At 44.3% G+C, this 20,448-nt stretch overlaps 1 protein-coding gene across 7 annotated transcripts in view; it reads left to right on the forward strand.

Moving 5' to 3' along the window:
- LOC121576830 (unconventional myosin-IXb-like) overlaps window positions 1–14,339 on the forward strand; it is a 125,880-nt gene extending 111,541 nt beyond the window's left edge. For 4 of the 7 annotated variants that reach the window (XM_045223511.1, XM_045223513.1, XM_045223514.1 and 1 more), the window contains 2 exons: window positions 1,257–1,384; window positions 12,679–14,339. In XM_045223511.1, coding sequence (XP_045079446.1) covers window positions 1,257–1,384; window positions 12,679–13,145 — 595 coding nt within the window. In that variant the 3' untranslated portion in view covers window positions 13,146–14,339. Of the gene's footprint in view, window positions 1–1,256; window positions 1,398–1,493; window positions 1,559–12,678 lie in introns of all 7 variants that reach the window. The other 3 variants (XM_045223516.1, XM_041890358.2, XM_045223515.1) reach the window with 2 other exon arrangements.
- Window positions 14,340–20,448: the final 6,109 nt, after the last annotated feature.

A 20,448-nucleotide genomic window follows, 5' to 3' on the forward strand; every position in this document is an offset into this window, starting at 1 on the left:
GATTCACCACTAAATTCAGCAGATACACTACATGGCCAAAAGTATGTGGACACCCCTTCAAATGAGTGGATTTGGCTATTTCAGCTACATCCGTTGCTGATAGGTTTATAAAATCGAGCACACAGCTATGCAATCTCCATAGACAAACATTGGCAGTGGTATGGCCCGTACTTAAGAGCTCAGTGACTTTCAATGTGGCACCGTCATAGGATGCCACCTTTCCAACAGAGCTACCCCGGTCAACTGTAAGTGCTGTTATTGTGAAGTGGAAACGTCTAGGCGTAACAACGGCTCAGCCGCGAAGTGGTAGGCCACACAAGCTCACAGAACGGGACCGCCAAATGCTGAAGCGCGTAAAAGTCGTCTGTCCTCGGTTGCAACACTCACTACCGAGTTCCAAACTGCCTCTGGAAGCAACGTCAGCACAAGAACTGTTCGTTGGGAGCTTAATGAAATGGGTTTCCATGGCCGACATGCCGCACACAAGCCTAAGTCACCATGCGCAATGCCAAGTGTCGGCTGGGGTGGTGTAAAGCTCGCCGCCATTGGACTCTGGAGCAGTGGAAACGCGTTCTCTAGAGAAAGTTTCCTTCACAGCCCTTTCCTGTTTCAGCATGACAATGCCCCAGTGCACAAAGCGAGGTCCATACAGAAATGGTTTGTCGAGATCGGTGTGGAAGTACTTGACTGGCCTGCACAGAGCCCTGACCTCAACTCCATCGAACACCTTTGAGATGATTTGGAACGCCTACTGCGAGCCAGGCCTAATCGCCCAACATCAGTGCCCAACCTCACTAATGCTCTTGTGGCTGATTGGAAGCAAGTCCCCGCAGCAATGTTCTAACATCTAGTGGAAAGCCTTACCAGAAGAGTGGAGGCTGTTATAGCAGCAACGGGGGGACCAACTCCATATTAATGGCCATGATTTTGGAATGAGATTTTCGATGAGCAGCTGTCCACATACTTTTGGCAGTGTATTGTATTTTAATGACGTGATTTATACACCGTGGTTATATTTATATCATGAGTGCAGTTTATATCATGAGTACAGTCATGAGTGCATATATTTTACTCATGGGTAGTCCCGGGAATCGAACCCACTACTCTGGCATTACAAGTGCCATGTTTTACCAACTGAGTTACAAAGGACCACCCATATCCAATGGTTATATTTTTTGCCTGCTATCCACCAAACAACCCTTGGTTACATTTGTGACCTCTCTGTTTTCTGTCTCTCCCTTCCCCCCCTTTCCCAGGGAAGACCTCGCCTGCAGACTGCCAGAGCTGGAGCAACCTGGTTCCGACCAGGACAATCTGGACTCTGAGGCGTCGCTGAGCTCTGAGAGCCTGTTGGACGAGCGCTGCAACAACTCGGAGCCTGAAGGTCAGTATTAAAGGTACAATCTCTCTCCCCCCTTTCCTACCTATTCACACCTGTGGGTTTCTCATCGGCCTGCCTGGCCCCCTGTCTGTCCCTGCTGTCTCTGGTGCAGGTCTGGACAAGCTGGTGGTGCTGCATTTAAAGAGGTTGGCGGAGATGCCGTCTGCTCTCTAGCAGGTTGGAGGCTCCCGGTTTCACAAGCAAAGTGTTTGAGTGTGTTTTTGTGTGTTTGCATGAGTGTCTTGTGGGGTACTGCGAGGGGTACTGATTTCTTCAACCCGCTACTGCTGCTTTTCATACCATGCTCGCTCCCGCTGACTTGTTGTCCAACTCCCACCCACTCCTGCAAGACTGGTCCCCAACCTGACCGCAGTCCCGCAATGTTATTTTAGGTGTACTGTATGTGACGCAGCTTGCTTTGCAGCCCTGGTCCCAGCAATTTTGCCACCCTAGTCAAGATCCTGTAGGTCCTCTGTAGCTCAGCTGGTAGAGCACGGCGCTTGTAACGCCAAGGTAGTGGGTTCGATCCCCGGGACCACCCATACACAAAAAAAAAATGTATGCACGCATGACTGTAAGTCGCTTTGGATAAAAGCGTCTGCTAAATGGCATATTATTATTATTATTATTATTATTAAGATCAAAATACGCAAAAATAGCCTAAGAAATAGGATAAAATACCAGAGATTCTCACGTGGCCCATTATATTAGGTTATCGGTATTATTGGGCTATATCAGCCAATAGGGTAGTTGGAAAGAGAATAGGGTTGGCGAAATATAGGAGAGTGGACACTAGCTGCTTTTAGCAACGCTAGTATTTACACACTAGGGTTGCTGGGAATTATCTTGCAAAAAAACGTAGTAGTCCACCGGAAGCCAGAAGTTAAAAACTGTTATATCGGCCTCCCGAGTGGCGCAGCGGTCTAAGGCACTGCATCGCAGTGGCGTCACTACAGACCCGGGCTCGATCCCAGGCTGTGTCGCCGGCTGCGACCGGGAGACCCATGAGGCGGCGCACAATTGGCTCAGCATCGTCCGGGTTAGGGGAGGGTTTGGCCGGCCGGGATGTCCTTGTCCCATCGCACTCTAGCGACTCCTTGTGGCGGGCCCTGCGCATGCAGGCTGACTCGTGTCGCCAGTTGTACGGCGTTTCCTCCGACACATTGGTGTCAAGCAGTGTGTCAAGAAGCAGTGCGGCTTGGCAGGGTTGTGTTTCGGAGGACGCATGGCTTTCGACCTTCGCCTCTCCCGAGTCCGTACGGGAGTTGCAGCGATGGGACTAGACTGTAACTACCAATTGGATATCACGAAATTGGGGAGAAAAAGGGGTAACAAATGTACAAACAAAAAACTGTTAAATTCCCGTGGATTGATGAGGAATTTAAAAGTTGTATGGTTGAGAGGGATGAGGCAAAAGGAATGGCAAATAAGTCTGGCTGCACAACCGATTGGCAAACGTACTGCAAATTGAAAAATCAAGTGACTAAACTCAATAAAAATAAGGAGAAACTACACTATAAAACAAAGTTTATATAAAGAATGGTAGTAAAAAGCTTTGGAGAACCTTAAATGAAATTTTGGGCAAAAAGGCAAACTCGGCTCCATTCATTGAATCATCACAAAACCCACTGATATTGCCAATTACTTGGCAAGATTAGCAGACTTAGGCATGACATGCCAGCAACAAACACTGACACACTACACATCCAACTATAACTGATCAAATGATGAAAGACTAGCATTATAATTTTGAATTTCGTGAAGTGAGTGTGGAAAAGGAATGTTGTCTATAAAACAATGACAAGCCACCGGGGTCTGACAACTTGGATGGAAAATTACGAGGATAATAGTGGACGATATTGCCCCTCCTATTTGCCATCTCTTCAATCTAAGCCTACTAGAAAGTGTGTGCCCTCAGGCCTGGAGGGAAGCAAAAGTAATTCCGCTACCCAAGAATAGTAAAGCCCCCGTTTTTAGCTCAAATAGCCGACCAATCAGCCTGTTTACCACAGGTGGACTCCAATCAAGTTGTAGAAACATCTCAAGGATGATCAATGGAAACAGGATGCACCTGAGCTCAATTTTAAGTCTCATAGCAAAGGGTCTGAATACTTACTTGCAAACATTTCTAAAAACCTGTTTTCGCTTTGTCATTATGGGGTATTGTGTGTAGATTGATGAGGAATAAAATTAATGTTATCAATTTTAGAATAAGGCTGTAATGTTACAAAATGTGGAAAGGTCAAGGGGTCTGAATACTTTCCGAATGCACTGTATGTGATAGTAGTAGTAGTGGCCTGAGGGAACACACTTAATATGTTGTGAAAATTTTTATGAAATGTAATGTCATGTAATATTTAAAATTGTATATAACTGCCTTTATGTTGCTGGACCCCAGGAAGAGTAGCTGCTGCCTTGGAGGAAGTGGGTCCAAGACAGACCCACGTTTAGAAAGTCTGTTTAATTTATGTTCTATTAGAATTTTTTTTTTTTCTTCAAAATTCCCCCCCCCCTGCATAAGGACCAACCCTACGGACAATCGGCAGAGTAAATTGAAATTGTATTGAATTTAGCTTCCGGTGGACTATACCATTTGTTTTTTTTAAAGCTAATTGTAATAATAGTAGACACTTGACTTGAGCTACATTTTGCATAACTTTTAGGAGCGGGACGATTTGCAAGCAGAGTAAAATACATGCGTTATCAATATTTATTTCCAGTCAATGTTGGAGCCTTTTTTTGTGCCTTTTCAAAACACATTTCATGAAATTCTACTTAATTTACATGACAGAAGACATTAGCTGAATATTATTTAATACCACACAAATTACCGAAATGATTGGCTACTCTGACACTGACAAACTGAGATCAATCTGGTCTTGAATTCAAACAATAGCCAGGCCAATGAAGCGACACACAGATTGTACAATATTAGGAGGCTACGGTAGGCTACTAATTTTTTATTTAACCTTTATTTAACCAGGTAAGCCAGTTGAGAACAAGTTCTCATTTACAACTGCGACCTGGCCAAGATAAAGCAAAGCAGTGCGATTAAAAACAACAACACAGAGTTACATATGGGGTAAAACAAAACATAAAGTCAAAAATACCACAGAAAATATATATACAGTGTGTGCAAATGTAGCAAGTTATGGAGGTAAGGCAATAAATAGGCCATAGTGCAAAATAATTACAATTAGTATTAACACTGGAATGATAGATGTGCAAGAGATTATGTGCAAATAGAGATACTGGGGTGCAAATGAGCAAAATAAATAACAATATGGGGATGAGGTAGTTGAGTGGGCTAATTTCAGAAGGGCTGTGTACAGGTGCAGTGATCGTTAAGTTGCTCTGACAACTGATGCTTAAAGTTAGTGAGGGAGATAAGTGTCTCCAGCTTCAGAGATTTTTGCAGTTCGTTCCAGTCATTGGCAGCAGAGAACTGGGTAGGAATGGCGGCCAAAGGAGGTGTTGGCTTTGGGATGACCAGTGAGATATACCTGCTGGAGCGCATACTACGGGTGGGTGTTGCTATGGTGACCAATGAGCTAAGATAAGGCAGGGATTTGCCTAGCAGTGATTTATAGATGGCCTGGAGCTAGTGGGTTTGGCGACGAATATGTAGTGAGGACCAGCCAACAAGAGTGTACAGGTCACAGTGGTGGGTAGTATATGGGGCTTTGGTGACAAAACGGATGGCACTGTGATAGACTACATCCAATTTGCTGAGTAGAGTGTTGGAGGCTATTTTGTAAATGACATCGCCGAAGTCAAGGATCGGTAGGATAGTCAGTTTTACGAGGGCATGTTTGGCAGCATGAGTGAAGGAGGCTTTGTTGCGAAATAGGAAGCCGATTCTAGATTTAACTTTGGATTGGATGCTTAATGTGAGTCTGGAAGGAGAGTTTACAGTCTAACCAGACACCTAGGTATTTGTAGTTGTCCACATACTGTCAGCTGGTAGAGCACGGCGCTTGTAACGCCAAGGTAGTGGGTTCGATCCCCGGGACCACCCATACACAAAAAAAAAATTATGCACGCATGACTGTAAGTCGCTTTGGATAAAAGCGTCTGCTAAATAGCATATTAAAATTTAAATTAAAATTATACTCTAGGTCAGACCCGTCGAGAGTAGTGATTCTAGTCGGGTGGGCGGGTGCCAGCAGCGTTCGATTGAAGAGCATGCATTTAGTTTTACTAGTGTTTAAGAGCAGTTGGAGGCTACTGAAGGAGTGTTGTATGGCATTGAAGCTCGTTTGGAGGTTTGTTAACACAGTGTCCAATGAAGGGCCAGATGTATACAAAATGGTGTCGTCTGCGTAGAGGTGGATCTGAGAGTCACCAGCAGCAAGAGCGACATCATTGATATACACAGAGAAAAGAGTCGGCCCAAGAATTGAACCCTGTGGCACCCCCATAGAGACTGCCATAGGTCCAGACAACAGGCCCTCCGATTTGACACATTGAACTCTATCTGAGAAGTAGTTGGTGAACCAGGCGAGGCAGTCATTTGAGAAACCAAGGCTATTTAGTCTGCCAATAAGAATGCAGTGGTTGACAGAGTCGAAAGCCTTGGCCAGGTCGATGAAGACGGCTGCACAGTACTGTCTATTATCAATCGCGGTTATAATATCGTTTAGGACCTTGAGCGTGGCTGAGATGCACCCATGACCAGCTCGGAAACCAGATTGCATAGCGGAGAAGGTACGGTGGGATTCGAAATGGTCGGTGATCTGTTTGTTAACTTGGCTTTCAAAAACTTTCGAAAGGCAGGGCAGGATGGATATAGGTCTGTAACAGTTTGGATCTAGAGTGTCACCCCCTTTGAAGAGGGGGATGACCGCGGCAGCTTTCCAATCTCTGGGGATCTCAGACAATACGAAAGAGAGGTTGAACAGGCTAGTAATAAGGGTTGCGACAATTTCGGCTGCTATTCTTTGAAAGAAATGGTCCAGATTGTCTAGCCCAGATGATTTGTAGGGGTCCAGATTTTGCAGCTCTTTCAGAACATCAGCTGTCTGAATTTGTGTGAAGGAGAAGGGGGCATGGGCAAGTTGCAGCGGAGGGTGCAGAGCTGGTGCCCAGGGTAGTGGTAGCCAGGTGGAAAGCATGGCCAGCCGTAGCAAAATGCTTGTTGAAATTCTCGATTATTGTAAATTTATCGGTGGTGATAGTGTTTCCTAGCCTCAGTGCAGTGGGCAGCTGGGAGGAGGTGCTCTTATTCTCCATGGACTTTACAGTGTCCCAAAACTTTTTGGAGTTAGTGCTACAGGATGCAAATTTCTGTTTGAAAAAGCTAGCCTTTGCTTTCCTAACTGCTTGTGTATATTGGTTCCTAACTTCCCTGAAAAGTTGCAAATCGCGGGGGCTATTCGATGTTAATGCAGTACGCCACAGGATGTTTTTGTGCTGGTCAAGGGCAGTCAAGTCTGAGGAGAACCAGGGGCTATATCTGTTCTTAGTTCTGAATTTTTTGAATGGGGCATGCTTATTTAAGATTGAGAGGAAAGCACTTTTAAAGAACAACCAGGCATCCTCTACTGACGGAATGAGATCGATATCCATCCAGGTCAATTAGGATGGCCTGCTCGCTAAAGTGTTATAGGGAGCGTTTGACGGTGATGAGGGAGGGGCCGTTTGACCGCGGACCCGTTACGGACGCAGGCAATAAGGCAGTGATCGCTGAGATCCTGGTTGAAGACAGCGGAGGTGTATTTAGAGGGTAAGTTAGTCAGGATGATATCTATGAGGGTGCCCATGTTTACGGATTTAGGGTTGTACCTGGTAGGTTCCTTGATCATTTGTGTGAGATTGAGCGCATCTAGTTTGGATTGTAGGATGGCCGGGGTGTTAAGCATATCCCAGTTTAGGTCACCAAGCAGTATGAACTCTGAGGATAGATGGGGGGCAATCAATTCACATATGGTGTCCAGGGCACAGCTGGGGGCTGAGGGGGGTCTGTAGCAAGCATCAACAGTGAGAGACTTATTTCTGGAAAGGTGGATTTTTAGAAGAAGGAGCTCAAACTGTTTGGGCACAGACCTGGATAGTATGATAGAGCTCTGCAGGCTATCTCTACAGTAGATTGCAACTCCACCCCCTTTGGCAGTTCTATCTAGACGGAAAATGTTGTAGTTGGGGATGGACATTTCTGAATTTTTGGTGGCCTTCCTAAGCCAGGATTCAGACACTGCTAGAACATCAGGGTTGGCGGAGTGTGCTAACGCAGTGAATAACTCAAACTTAGGAAGGAGGATTCTGATGTTAACGTGCAGAAAACCAAGGCTTTTACGGTTACAGAAGTCAACAAATGATAACTCCTGGGGAGTAGGGGTGATACTGGGGGCTGCAGGGCCTGGGTTAGCCTCTACATCACCAGAGGAACAGAGGAGGACTAGAATAAGGATACAGCTAAAGGCTTTAAGAACTGGTCTTCTAGTGCGTTGGGTACAGAGAATAAAGGGGGCAGATTTCCGGGCGTTGTAGAATAGATTCAGGGCATTATGTACAGACAAGGATATGGAAGGATATGAGTACAGTGGAGGTAAACCTAAGCGTTGGGTAACAATGAAAGAGATAGCATCACTGGAGGCACCGATTGAGCCTGTCTCTGCGTGTATGGGGGGGTGGAACAAAGGAGCTATTTGAGGCAGTTTGAGAATGACTTGGGGTTCTATATTGAAATTGTATAATAAGAACTAACTGGAACAGCAATAGGCAAGGCATATTGACATGGGAGAAAGGAATCACAGGTGTTATTAGAGAGAGCTAAGACAACAACTGGTAATGGCGATGAAAGTTTGGGCTGAGGCTAAACAGATAAACAGGACAGGGTACCGTGTAAAGGAACAGTCCAGCAGGCATCAGCTGTGTAGCTGAGTGATCATAAGGTCCAGTGAACAGCAATATGTGAGTCCGAGAGCAGTTCGAATTGGTGCTAAAGCACAGCGAGCAGGAAGCACGGCTGTTGTTTGCGTGTGCTAGCGGGCCGGGACTAGCAGATGGTTCTTCGTGGTCGTGGTACTAAATACAATCTCCAGTGTCACACTGACTCACCTAATTATGAAGGCTACTTCTCACTGTGATGACCAATGCGCTCCTCTTGGCAATAGCCTACTTCAAGATGAGCTACTTTGAAAACAGTACTGCTGTTAGATAAAAAATGGTTTATATAGGTTCTACAAACAGATTAGTCTTCCATTTTCAGCGGTAGGCATTTATTTGCTTTCCAAACTGTATGTTTTTCCCGCATTTGTATTTAGAAATTTGCAAAAGGCAAACAGACAGCTGCAACCAACCATAGAAATATAATCAATAGATGGCAGTACCCATTCAAGTCAGGACTGGCAGCCATTGTTAGTGTACCTGTAAGTTTAACATTCAAATTGCCAAGGTAAAAGGTTCCAAAACCACTCTGGATTATATGTCTATGGCCACAATGCAACAAGCTGTATATTTGGCGCGCGTGCTGCCCATATTGTGGCCTTCCCGACTGTAGGCATACCAGTAACTGCCAAGATAAAGGAAACACTTGAGTAAATTACGTGAGTCAGTGTGACACTGGAAATTGTATTTAGTAGCCTACTGTAGCCTCCTAATTTCAACAGTAAAAGTTCAAGGACGTCTGATGTCCAGAATCTATATAATTTGGTCCTGTTTAAATAACTTACAACTTTAGAATTGAGCTGTATGTTATCTCCATTTACGGAAATAAAACAGAAGGAACTAGAATGTATTTATCTAAGCAAATGTTCTGATATGGATGACTCCAGGCGTGTTTAAACATGTGGTTACTAGGAACAGAACAACAATAGAGCAACCGTAAAGGTTGGGGAAGTGGTAGTGCATACAGATGGAATAAGGAAGTTACCTAACTGGAATTATTCAACAGAAGATTTGGCACTGTAAACACGTCTTTATTGCAAGCACACAGTTAGACAGGGAATTTGACCTTTTTATTGCAGGCTACTTAATACATTGTTATTGTAGATAGCGAAAGATTTGCCGTTCAGAGCAACATCAATGCGATACAAGATGCTGTATAGTAGACAAATAAATATTTGATAGTGACCACGTTTCCATCCGCAGTTTTCATGAGAGTAAAGTCACCTTATAAAAAGAAAATCACGACAGTTGTGATGGAAACAGGAAGGTTCGGTACAATTTTATAAATGCAGACAGACAATTTGTTCATTAGACATAGTGGATATTTTTGTGTAGGTAAAATGTATTATGTGAGAAACTGCAATGGAAATGCCTTTATGTGCAAATACTGATATAATATAACCATCATATCGAAGAAAACTTGGAGTCACGCGATGATATGGTGTCTGGCCCTTTTGAAAAGTATGTGGTCATACACACATCCTTAAAAAACATAGGTGCTGGGCTAATAAAGAATACTAGTAAAGAATAAGAAGGCCCGCACACTCTTTAAGCTCCCAATTCCTCGCTTTATTGACTGTTTCAATCCGAAATGGATCTTCGTCAGGTCAAACTGAGTGCTCACTTCCCAAAATATACACATTTCACTTCCCATGACCATTACGCACATGTAGTGGCGATTTTAACATGTAAATATGGGTGGGCAAACTCAAAAAAATGTTTTTAGATGCATGCACTATAACGGTGACAAACGGTGCCACAAACTGTTAGGACCTACATAAAACTCTCCCAACACCTTACCACTGCTACACCTGGCTAACAGCGAAGCCTTGTCTGGCAGCGAAACAGTTCATTCAGCCTCATTTACTGACTTAAAAAAATTAATAGCTGATATGGCTGACTTGCTTAAACAAATGTTGGTTCTACTGTCAATTGAGATGTACAAACTATGGCATAAGGGGACGACGAGCAGATAAGAGGCAATTCGTAATTTCGATTAAGACATTCATGAGCGAACTAGGACGGACGTAGTCAATATCATTATTTGTTTAGCACTTTTGAAATGTACAGCGACAGAATTCAGAACATGGGCCGTTCTTACAGTATTCTCCCTGTACACCAAGTCAGAACCGTAGGATAAATAAAGGGGGCATTTATCAGACAATGAAAGCGCTTACAATATTCGATGTTGACATTTCTTTAAAACAGGCTATAGGCTACGTGTGCACCACCAAGTCAGAACAGTAGGCTAAATTATGAGGGGAAAAGGGACCAAATTATTAGGGTGAGGCACATGGGCTACTAACAGCTTACTACACAACATACATTTAGTATTACTTGGCAAGATTAGCAGACTTAGGCATTACATGCCAGCAACAAACGCTGACACTACACATCCAAGTATAACTGATTAAATTATGAAAGACGAGCATTGACATTTTGAATTCTGTAAAGTGTGTGTGGAAGAGGTGGAAAAATTGTTGTTGTCTATAAAACAATGACAAGCCGCCAGGGTCTGACAACTTGGATGAAAAATTACGAGGATAATAACGGACGATATTGCCCCTCCTATTTGCCATGTCTTCAATCTAAGCCTACTAGAAAGTGTGTGCCCTCAAGCCTGGAGGGAAGCAAAAGTAATTCTGCTACCCAAGAATAGTAAAGCCCCCGTTATTGGCTCAAATAGCCGACCAATCAGCCTGTTTACCCAGGTGGACTCCAATCAAGTTGTAGAAACATCTCAAGGATGATCAATGGAAACAGGATGCACCTGAGCTCAATTTCAAGTCTCATAGCAAAGGGTCTGAATACTTACTTGCAAACATTTCTAAAAACCTGTTTTCGCTTTGTCATTATGGGGTATTGTGTGTAGATTGATGAGGAATAAAATTAATGTGATCAATTTTAGATTAAGGCTGTAAAGTTACAAAATGTGGAAAAGTCAAGGGGTCTGAATACTTTCCGAATGCACTGTATGTGATAGTAGAGTAGTGGCCAGAGGGAACACACTTAATGTGTTGTGTAAAATGTTATGAAATGTAATGTAATGTATATTTTAAATTGTATATAACTGCCTTTGTTGCTGGACCCCAGGAAAAGTAGCTGCTGCCTTGGCTGCAGCTAAACGGCATCCTTAATAAATACAAATACAAATCTCATTCAATTTCAACTTACTCTGTCGATTGTCTGTAGGCTTGGCCCTAATGCAGGGGGAATTTGAAAAAAACAAACATAATAAACAGAATTTCCAAACGTGGGTCTGTTGTAGACCCATGGAGTTCCTCAGTGAGGTCAGTTCCTCTCTACTTCCTTCATGTCAAAATAGAAGTCCCCCACAAGTTCTTGCTTTTTTGTGTGCAGGTGTGGCATACGTGCAGGACATGAGGTAAGCGGAGAGGAAGTGGGTCTACGACAGACCCACGTTTGGAAAGTCTGTTTAATTTATGCCCTATTCGATTTTTTTTTCTTCTAAATTCCCCCCTGCATAACGACCAACCCCATGGACAATCGGCAGAGTAAATTGAAATTGAATTGAATTTAGCTTCCGGTGGACTATTCCATTATTTATTTTTTTAAGCTAATTGTAATAGTGGACACTTGACTTGAGCAACATTTTGCATAACTTTTAGGAGCGGGACCATTTGCAAGCAGAGTAAAATAAATGCATTATCAATATTTATTTATGGTCAATGTTGGAGTCTAAACTATACCCTATCATATTTAGGAAGTTAAAGACAACAGCGCCGTGCCTCTTCGCCCATATAGCGTTGTCTACAGGCTATTGAATTGAGACCACACATAATGTATAGGCGCGCTAGATTTTGCACAGCTAACACAAGAGAAGATAGGTAGGCTACTGATCGTAAATCAGCAAGAATTAGGCAATTAGTTTGAATATTGCGACAAGGGTGCTTTTAATGCAATAGATGACGAATAGCCTACAAAACAAAAAGACAACTGTTTCAAAATTATCTTGCATAAATTCCAGTCAATGTCGGAGCCTTAACTAAAGCCTATAATATTTAGGAAGTGGCTATTTAATTGAGACCACGCATAGGCGCATTTGATATTGCACGCCAAACACAAGAGAGGAGAGGTAGGCCACTGAATTTGAAGCAGAATTATCCTATGAGAGTTTGTGAATATTGTGACAAAGAGCTGATTTAATACAATAGTTAACACATACAAAACAGAAAGACAACCGTTGAAAATAATCTGCGGGGGAAAAAATATATTGTCATCCCAAATTTGTCTGACTGACTGCCCACTGGAATGTAGCTCTCTACATGGTGGCATGTTTTTGTAGTGATATGAGCCCTTTTAGGATGGCTGCTATACTTTAACTCTCTGAGTGGATTATGCAGTTTTTTCCTCCTCCTAACTCTTTCTCTCTCATCCCTCTCTTCCAGGGAGAGGTTTTTTCCTGTTGAATAAGGCCAAGCTGAACTGCCCTCCCAAGCCCTCTGACCTGGCCCAGAGACCTATGTCCCCAGGGGGGTGTTCCTCCCCCCCCAACCTCGTCTCCACTGTTGCCTCTGCCTTTGGCGCCACCTCCCGGCACCAGCTGCAACGCCGCCGCCCCATCATCCCCGGCACGGTGAAGCTTCCCCCGGGCATCCACTCGCACCCCCCCACTGTGGCCCTCACCCCCCCTGCCAGCAGTGGCTTCAGCCTGGTGAAGAGGCGGGAGCAGCCCGCCCGACGCAAAGACAGCATCCAGTCCCTGTACATCAGCCCGGACAAGGACCTGTTCCCCTCTCCCCCCTCCATCTCCTCCCTCTCCCTTTCCACCTCCACCCCACAGAGCCTCCAGACCGCCAGCAAGGCCCTTAGACGGTTCTCAGACCCAGACATCCCCTATGTAGATGAGGCCTGACACAGACAGGGGGCACAATAGAACTCAATCCAGAACTGGATATCTATGGTGAGCCCCACGGCCTGGAGGATACCGTATGGAGGCTGTTAGTGTCGCTGTTTCAATGGAAACTGATCATGGACGTGCGTTTATACACTTGTGACTTATGACTGATAAAAACAGGATGTGTCACCAAGCACTTTGTCTACAATTAATATGTTGTGTTTTTTTAAGAGACAATTTAAATTAAGTTTGCGCTGCATTTTGCGCTGACGCATAGACTCATGTTTTATTTTTGTTTTTATTTTTGAAATACTAATTTGTTTTCATGAGAGAAAAAACTGCAGGTTATTGCACCTTTCTATTCCCAGGTCTCCTTTTGAGAAGAACTGAACAGTGTTCTCAATGTAATGTCAGTAGTGCCTTGATTTTTACATTGTCAGTGTACAAATTAATTGGTTATTTCTTTGCTGGGGCGGGGGTGGATTTTTGTATGATACTCTTGTACTTATTCAGTGAAATTGTATCGACTCAAGACATACTCGAACAAGGATTTTTTTTAAACACGTGATGCAGTTATGGTGCCTTGAACTGCCTTCTCGTTGGAAATGGACTCACGCCATGTTCTGCCCTCTCTCTCCCTCCCTCAAATTCCTCCCAGTATAGGAACTGCTTTCACTTGTCAAAGGGAAAATGAGAGCAGCACTAGCCACTTTCCTCCTGGATGAAATCCACCAACCCTTGTCAAGGGCTGCGTGCCATGTCTTATAAATTGACCTTTTAGATTCTACTTTCTGTAATGTTTCCGCAGCTACATACATACGGCTTCAGTCAACTGTACTGTACCTGCCACTCTATGGGAGGATCAGGGTGCCTATAGACTACAGAGGACCCCTTCTTCAGAAGTTGTGTTTGATATGTAATACTAATGTCCTTCTCTCAGACTGCTGTTGGATGTCGTCTGTCTGCCTGTGTACTGAGAAAATACCAATTGGGAATGTCTGGGATTGAATGGTGTGGATTGAATGATGTGAGCTGTAACAGGACAATACAGTGCATGCTTGTATCCGCTGCTGTGGTCTTGAATTTGTAACATGTTATTTAAGTTCACCACCATAGGGACAAAGTAAATAAGAGACCAGCGTAGTGAATATCTATGTTCATGTATTGACTGCTCTACTCATGTAGTGAGGCAAGGGCTGGATTAAGAAATCACATTTGTTAACAGGGTCTCCATTTTTTTGTGCCTTTTCAAAACACATTTCATGCAATTCTACCTAATTTACATTTACATTTTTGTCATTTAGCAGACGCTCTTATCCAGAGCGACTTACAGTTAGTGAGTGCATAAATTCATACTTGCCCCCCGTGGGAATCGAACCCACAACCCTGGCGTTGCAAGTGCCCTGCTCTACCAACTGAGCTACACATGACAGAAGATATTAGCTGAATATTATTTAATACCACACAAATGACCGAAATGAGTGGCTACTTTGACACTGACAAACTGAGATCAATCTGGTCTTGAATTCAAACAATAGCCAGGCCAATGAAGCGACACACAGATTGTACAATATTAGGAGGCTACGGTAGGCTACTAAATACAATCTCCAGTGTCACACTGACCCACCTAATGATGAAGCCATAGGCTACTTCTCACTGTGATGACCAATGCGCTCCTCTTGGCAATAGCCTATTTCAAGATGAGCTACTTTGAAAACAGTGCTGCTGTTAGATAGAAAATGGTTTATATAGGTTCTACAAACAGATTAGTCTTCCATTTTCAGTGGTAGGCATTTATTTGCTTTCCAAACTGTATGTTTTTCACGCATTTGTATTTAGAATTTGCAAAAGCAAACAGACAGCTGCAACCAACCTTAGAAATATAATCAATAGATGGCAGTACCCATTCAAGCCAGGACTGGCAGCCATTGTTAGTGTACCTGTGAGTTTAACATTCAAATTGCCAAGGTAAAAGGTTCCAAAACCACTCTGGATTATATGTCTATGGCCACAATGCAACAAGCTGTATATTTGGCGCGCGTGCTGCCCATATTGTGGCCTTCCCGACTGTAGGCATACCAGTAACTGCCAAGATAAAGGAAACACTTGAGTAAATTACGTGAGTCAGTGTGACACTGGAAATTGTATTTAGTAGCCTACTGTAGCCTCCTAATTTCAACAGTAAAAGTTCAAGGACGTCTGATTTCCAGAATCTATATAATATGCCCCTGTTTAAATAACTTACAACTTTAGAATTGAGCTGTATGTTATCTCCATTTGCGGAAATAAAACAGAAGGAACTAGAATGTATTTATCTAAGCAAATGTTCTGATATGGATGACTCCAGGCGTGTTTAAACATGTGGTTACTAGGAACAGAACAACAATAGAGCAACTGTAAAGGTTGGGGAAGTGGTAGTGCAGACAGATGGAATAAGGAAGTTACCTAACTGGAATTATTCAACAGAAGATTTGGCACTGTAAACACGTCTTTATTGCAAGCACACAGTTAGACAGGGAATTTGACCTTTTTATTGCAGGCTACTTAATACATTGTTATTGTAGATAGCGAAAGATTTGCCGTTCAGAGCAACATCAATGCGATACAAGATGCTGTATAGTAGACAAATAAATATTTGATAGTGACCATGTTTCCATCCGCAGTTTTCATGAGAGTAAAGTCACCTTGTAAAAATAAAATCACGACAGTTGTGATGGAAACAGGAAGTTTCGGTACAATTGTATAAATGCCGACAGACAATTTGTTCGTACGACATGGTGGGATCTTTTTGTGTAGGTAAAATGTATTATGCGAGAAATTGCGATGGAAACGCCTTTATGTGCAAATACTGATATAATAACCATTATATCGAAGAAAACTTGGAGTCACGCGATGATATGGTGTCTAGCCCTTCTGAAAAGTATGTGCACATCCTTAAAAAACATAGGTGCTGGGCTAATAAAGAATACTAGTAAAGAACAAGAAGGCCCGCACACTCTTTAAGCTCCCAATTCCCCGCGTTGACTATGTTTCAACACCTTACCACTGCTACACCTGGCTATCAGCGAAGCCTTGTCTGGCAGCGAAACAGTTCATTCAACCTCATTTACTTCCTTAAAAAAAAAACCTAGCTGATATGGCTGACTTGTTTAAACAAATGTGGTTTCTACTGTCAATTGAGATGTACAAAGTATGGCATAAGGGGACGACGAGCAGATAAGAGGCAATTCGTAATTTCGATTAAGACATTCATGAGCGAGCTATGACGGACGTAGTCAATATAATGATTTGTTTAGCACTTTTGAAATGTACAGCGACAGAATTCAGAACATGGGCCGTTCTTACAGTATTCTCCCTGTACACCAAGTCAGAACCGTAGGATAAATAAAGGGGGCATTTATTAGACAATGAAAGCGCTTACAATATTAGATGATGACATTTCTTTAAAACAGGCTATAGGCTACGTGTGCACCACCAAGTCAGAACAGTAGGCTAAATTATGAGGGAAAAGGGGACCAAATTATTAGGTTGAGGCACATGGGCTACTAACAGCTTATTACACAACATACACTTAGTATTACTTTCTTAGCTACAGTATCCATATCTCCCTGGCATATTACATAATTTATGCAGCAGCATAAAATACATTTTTGGACTCACTTTGTTGTGCTGTGCTCACTTGAACAGGAAAGTGATGTGGCGGTCCTTTGTTTTCAAATTTTGTCATCAAACTTTGGCATCAAAATCTGGCATTCTCTGGATTTATGGTGCTTTCAAGACAAGTGGGAACTCTGATCATCAGGTCGGAGCTCTAGAAAGAGGCCGAGTTCTCGACTTGGAATTCCGAGTTGGATGAACTTTCAAAATGATTTTCCAGTCAGAGCAAATTTTCCCAGTTGTCTTGAACTCACTGCAGTCTGAGATTTCCCAGTTCCGAGTTTCCAGTTGTTTTGAAAGCTGCAGACGTAATGCTGGATTGACCGCATGGCCAATGTTGAATGTTTATCCTTTTAAGTTTTTGGAAAAAAGACCCTTAAACCCAGACTTGGACCACACACACACTCCACTGAATAGCAGGCTAGTGATTGCTTTGCCATGCTTGCAGTTAGCCACTGATTCCTTTTAAACCACTCATTGTTGAATTTGCGATTTCCAACTTGTTGTGTAATGTTTATGTCCAATGGCCGATGAGCGCCGATACGTTTAACTATAATTTCTCTTCATATGACAAGGATTGAAAAGGATTTTGAAAGTATGATGCTGACATGATCAGTCCAATCAAAGCTATGGTAGATATAACATGATTTGATGTCATTTTATCTGTGGCCAAAGACCTTGAGCCTTCTTGGATGGGCACTTCTAATGTAACTATATGGCAACCCAAGCGGCTTGAATTTTCGAGCTCTCCCCGTAGATTTTGCGGTGACGTAGTGTCCCCATGAGTGACAGAACAGCCAATCACAGCGCAACTAGAGAACATTACCAACCCCTACGCTCTGTATTTTCCGCTGGCTGCCCCACCACCACACAAAGCACTGAGCTAGGCTGAAACACCTGCATTTTGAAGCTGCTTAGTTCAAGAAAGCAAAAAAAAGACCGTGTTTGTATGCGGCTTTATTAACTCAAAGATTGTTATTTTTTGCATTGTTTGCAAACTGATGTGTGACACATATGAATGCCAAAATTTGACATTTACATTTAGCAGACGCTCTTATCCATAGCGACTTACAAATTGGTGCATTCAACTTATGATAGCCAGTGGGACAACCACCTATTTTGTGGTGTATTTGTTTTGTTTTTATGGGGTTTTGGGGGAAAAATGATTACTTTATACTATTCCAGGTATTCCTTAAAGAGGAAGGGTTTCAAGTGTCTCCGGAAGATGGTCAGTGACTCCGCTGTCCTGGCGTCGTGGGGGAGCTTGTTCCACCATTGGGGTGACAGAGCAGCGAATAGCATTGACTGGGCTGAGCGGGAACTGTGCTTCCGTAGAGGTAGGGGAGCTAGCAGGCCAGAGGTGGATGAACGTAGTCCCCTTGTTTGGGTGTAGGGTCTGATCAGAACCTGAAGGTAAGGAGGTGCCGTTCCCCTCACAGCTCCATAGGCATGCACCATGGTCTTGTAGTAGATGCGAGCCTCAACTGGAAGCCAGTGGAGTGTGCGGAGGAGCGGGGTGACATGAGAGAACTTGGGAAGGTTGAACACCAGACGGGCTGCAGCGTTCTGGATAAATTGAAGGGGTTTAATGGCACAGGCAAGGAGCCCAGCCAACAACGAGTTGCAGTAATTCAGACGGGAGATGACAAGTGCCTGGATTAGGACCTGTGCCGCTTTCTGTGTAAGGTAGGGTCGTAGTCTGCGAATGTTGTAGAGCATGAACCTGCAGGATCGGGTCACCGCTTTGATGTTAGCGGAGAACGACAGGGTTTTGTCCAGGGTCACGCCAAGGTTCTTTGCACTCTGGGAGGAGGACACAATGGAGTTGTCAACCGTGATGGCGAGATCATGGAGCGGGCAGTCCTTCCCCTGGAGGAAGAGCAGCTCTGTCTTGCCGAGGTTCAGCTTGAGGTGGTGATCCGACATCCACACTGATATGTCTGCCAGACATGCAGAGATGCAATTCGCCACCTGGTTATCAGAAGGGGGAAAGGAGAAAATTAATTGTGTGTCGTCTGCGTAGCAATGATAGGAGAGACCATGTGAGGATATGACAGAGCCAAGTGACTTGGTGTATAGAGAGAATAGGAGAGGGCCTAGAACTGAGCCCTGGGGGACACCAGTGGTGAGAGCACGTGGTGCGGAGACAGATTCTCACCACGCCACCTGGTAGGAGCGACCTGTCAGGTAGGACGCAATCCAAGAGTGAGCAGCGCCGGAGATGCCCAACTCGGAGAGGGTGGAGAGGAGGATCTGATGGTTCACAGTATCAAAGGCAGCGGATAGGTCTAGAAGGATAAGAGCAGGGGAGAGAGAGTTAGCTTTAGCAGTGCGGAGAGCCTCCGTGACACAGAGAAGAGCAGTCTCAGTTGAATGACCAGTCTTGAAACCTGACTGGTTTGGATCAAGAAGGTCATTCTGAGAGAGATAGCAGGAGAGTTGGCTAGAGATGGCACGCTCAAGAGTTTTGGAGAGAAAAGAAAGAAGGGATACTGGTCTGTAGTGAGCGAGGTGAGGTAAGGGAGAACGTCTCCGGAAATGGTCTGGAGAAGAGAGGAGGGGATAGGGTCAAGCGGGCAGGTTGTTGGGCAGCCGGCCGTCACAAGTCGCAAGATTTCATCTGGAGAGAGAGGGGAGAAAGAAGTCAAAGCATAGGGTAGGGCAGTGTGAGCAGGACCAGCGGTGTCATTTGACTTAATAAATGAGGATCGGATGTCGTCAACCTTCTTTTCAAAATGGTTGACGAAGTCATCCACAGAAAGGGAGGAGGGGGATTCAGCACGGAGGAGAAGGTGGCAAAGAGCTTCCTAGGGTTAGAGGCAGAGGCTTGAAATGTAGAGTGGTAGAAAGTGGCTTTAGCAGCGGAAACAGAGGAAGAGAATGTAGAGAGGAGGGAGTGAAAAGATGACAGGTCCGCAGGGAGTCTAGTTTTCCTCCATTTCCGCTCGGTTGCCCGGAGCCCTCTTCTGTGAGCTCGCAATGAGTCGTCAAGCCACGGAGCAGGAGGGGAGGACCGAGCCGGCCGGGAGGATAGGGGACATAGAGAGTCAAAAGATGCAGAAAGGGAGGAGAAGAGGGTTGAGGAGGCAGAATCAAGAGATCGGAGGGAGAAGGATTTAGCAGAGGGAAGAGATGATAGGATGTAAGAGGAGAGAGTAGCAGGAGAGAGAGAGCGAAGGTTGCGATGGCACATTACCATTGGAGTAGGGGCAGAGTGAGTAGTGTTGGAGGAGAGCGAGAGAGAAAAGGATACAAAGTAGTGGTCGGAGACTTGGAGGGGAGTTGCAGTGAGATTAGTAGAAGAACAGCATCTAGTAAAGATGAGGTCAAGCATATTGCCTGCCTTGTGAGTAGGGGGGGACGGTGAGAGGTTGAGGTCAAAAGAGGAAAGGAGTGGAAAGAAGGAGGGAGAGAGAAATGAGTCAAAGGCAAACGTAGGGAGGTTAAAGTCACCCAGAACTGTGAGGGATGAGGAGGGTAGCATAGGCTGAGATGAACTCTGCCTTGTTGGCCGCAGAACGGCAGTTCCAGAGGCTGCCGGAGAACTGGAACTCCACGTTGGTCGTGCGCTCAGGGACCACCAGATTAGAGTGGCAGCAGCCACGCGGTGTGAAGCGTTTGTATGGCCTGTGCAGAGAGGAGAGAACAGGGATAGACAGACACA

Source organism: Coregonus clupeaformis, chromosome 11 (genome assembly GCF_020615455.1).
Source record: "Coregonus clupeaformis isolate EN_2021a chromosome 11, ASM2061545v1, whole genome shotgun sequence".
Classification (NCBI taxonomy): Eukaryota; Metazoa; Chordata; class Actinopteri; order Salmoniformes; family Salmonidae; genus Coregonus; species Coregonus clupeaformis.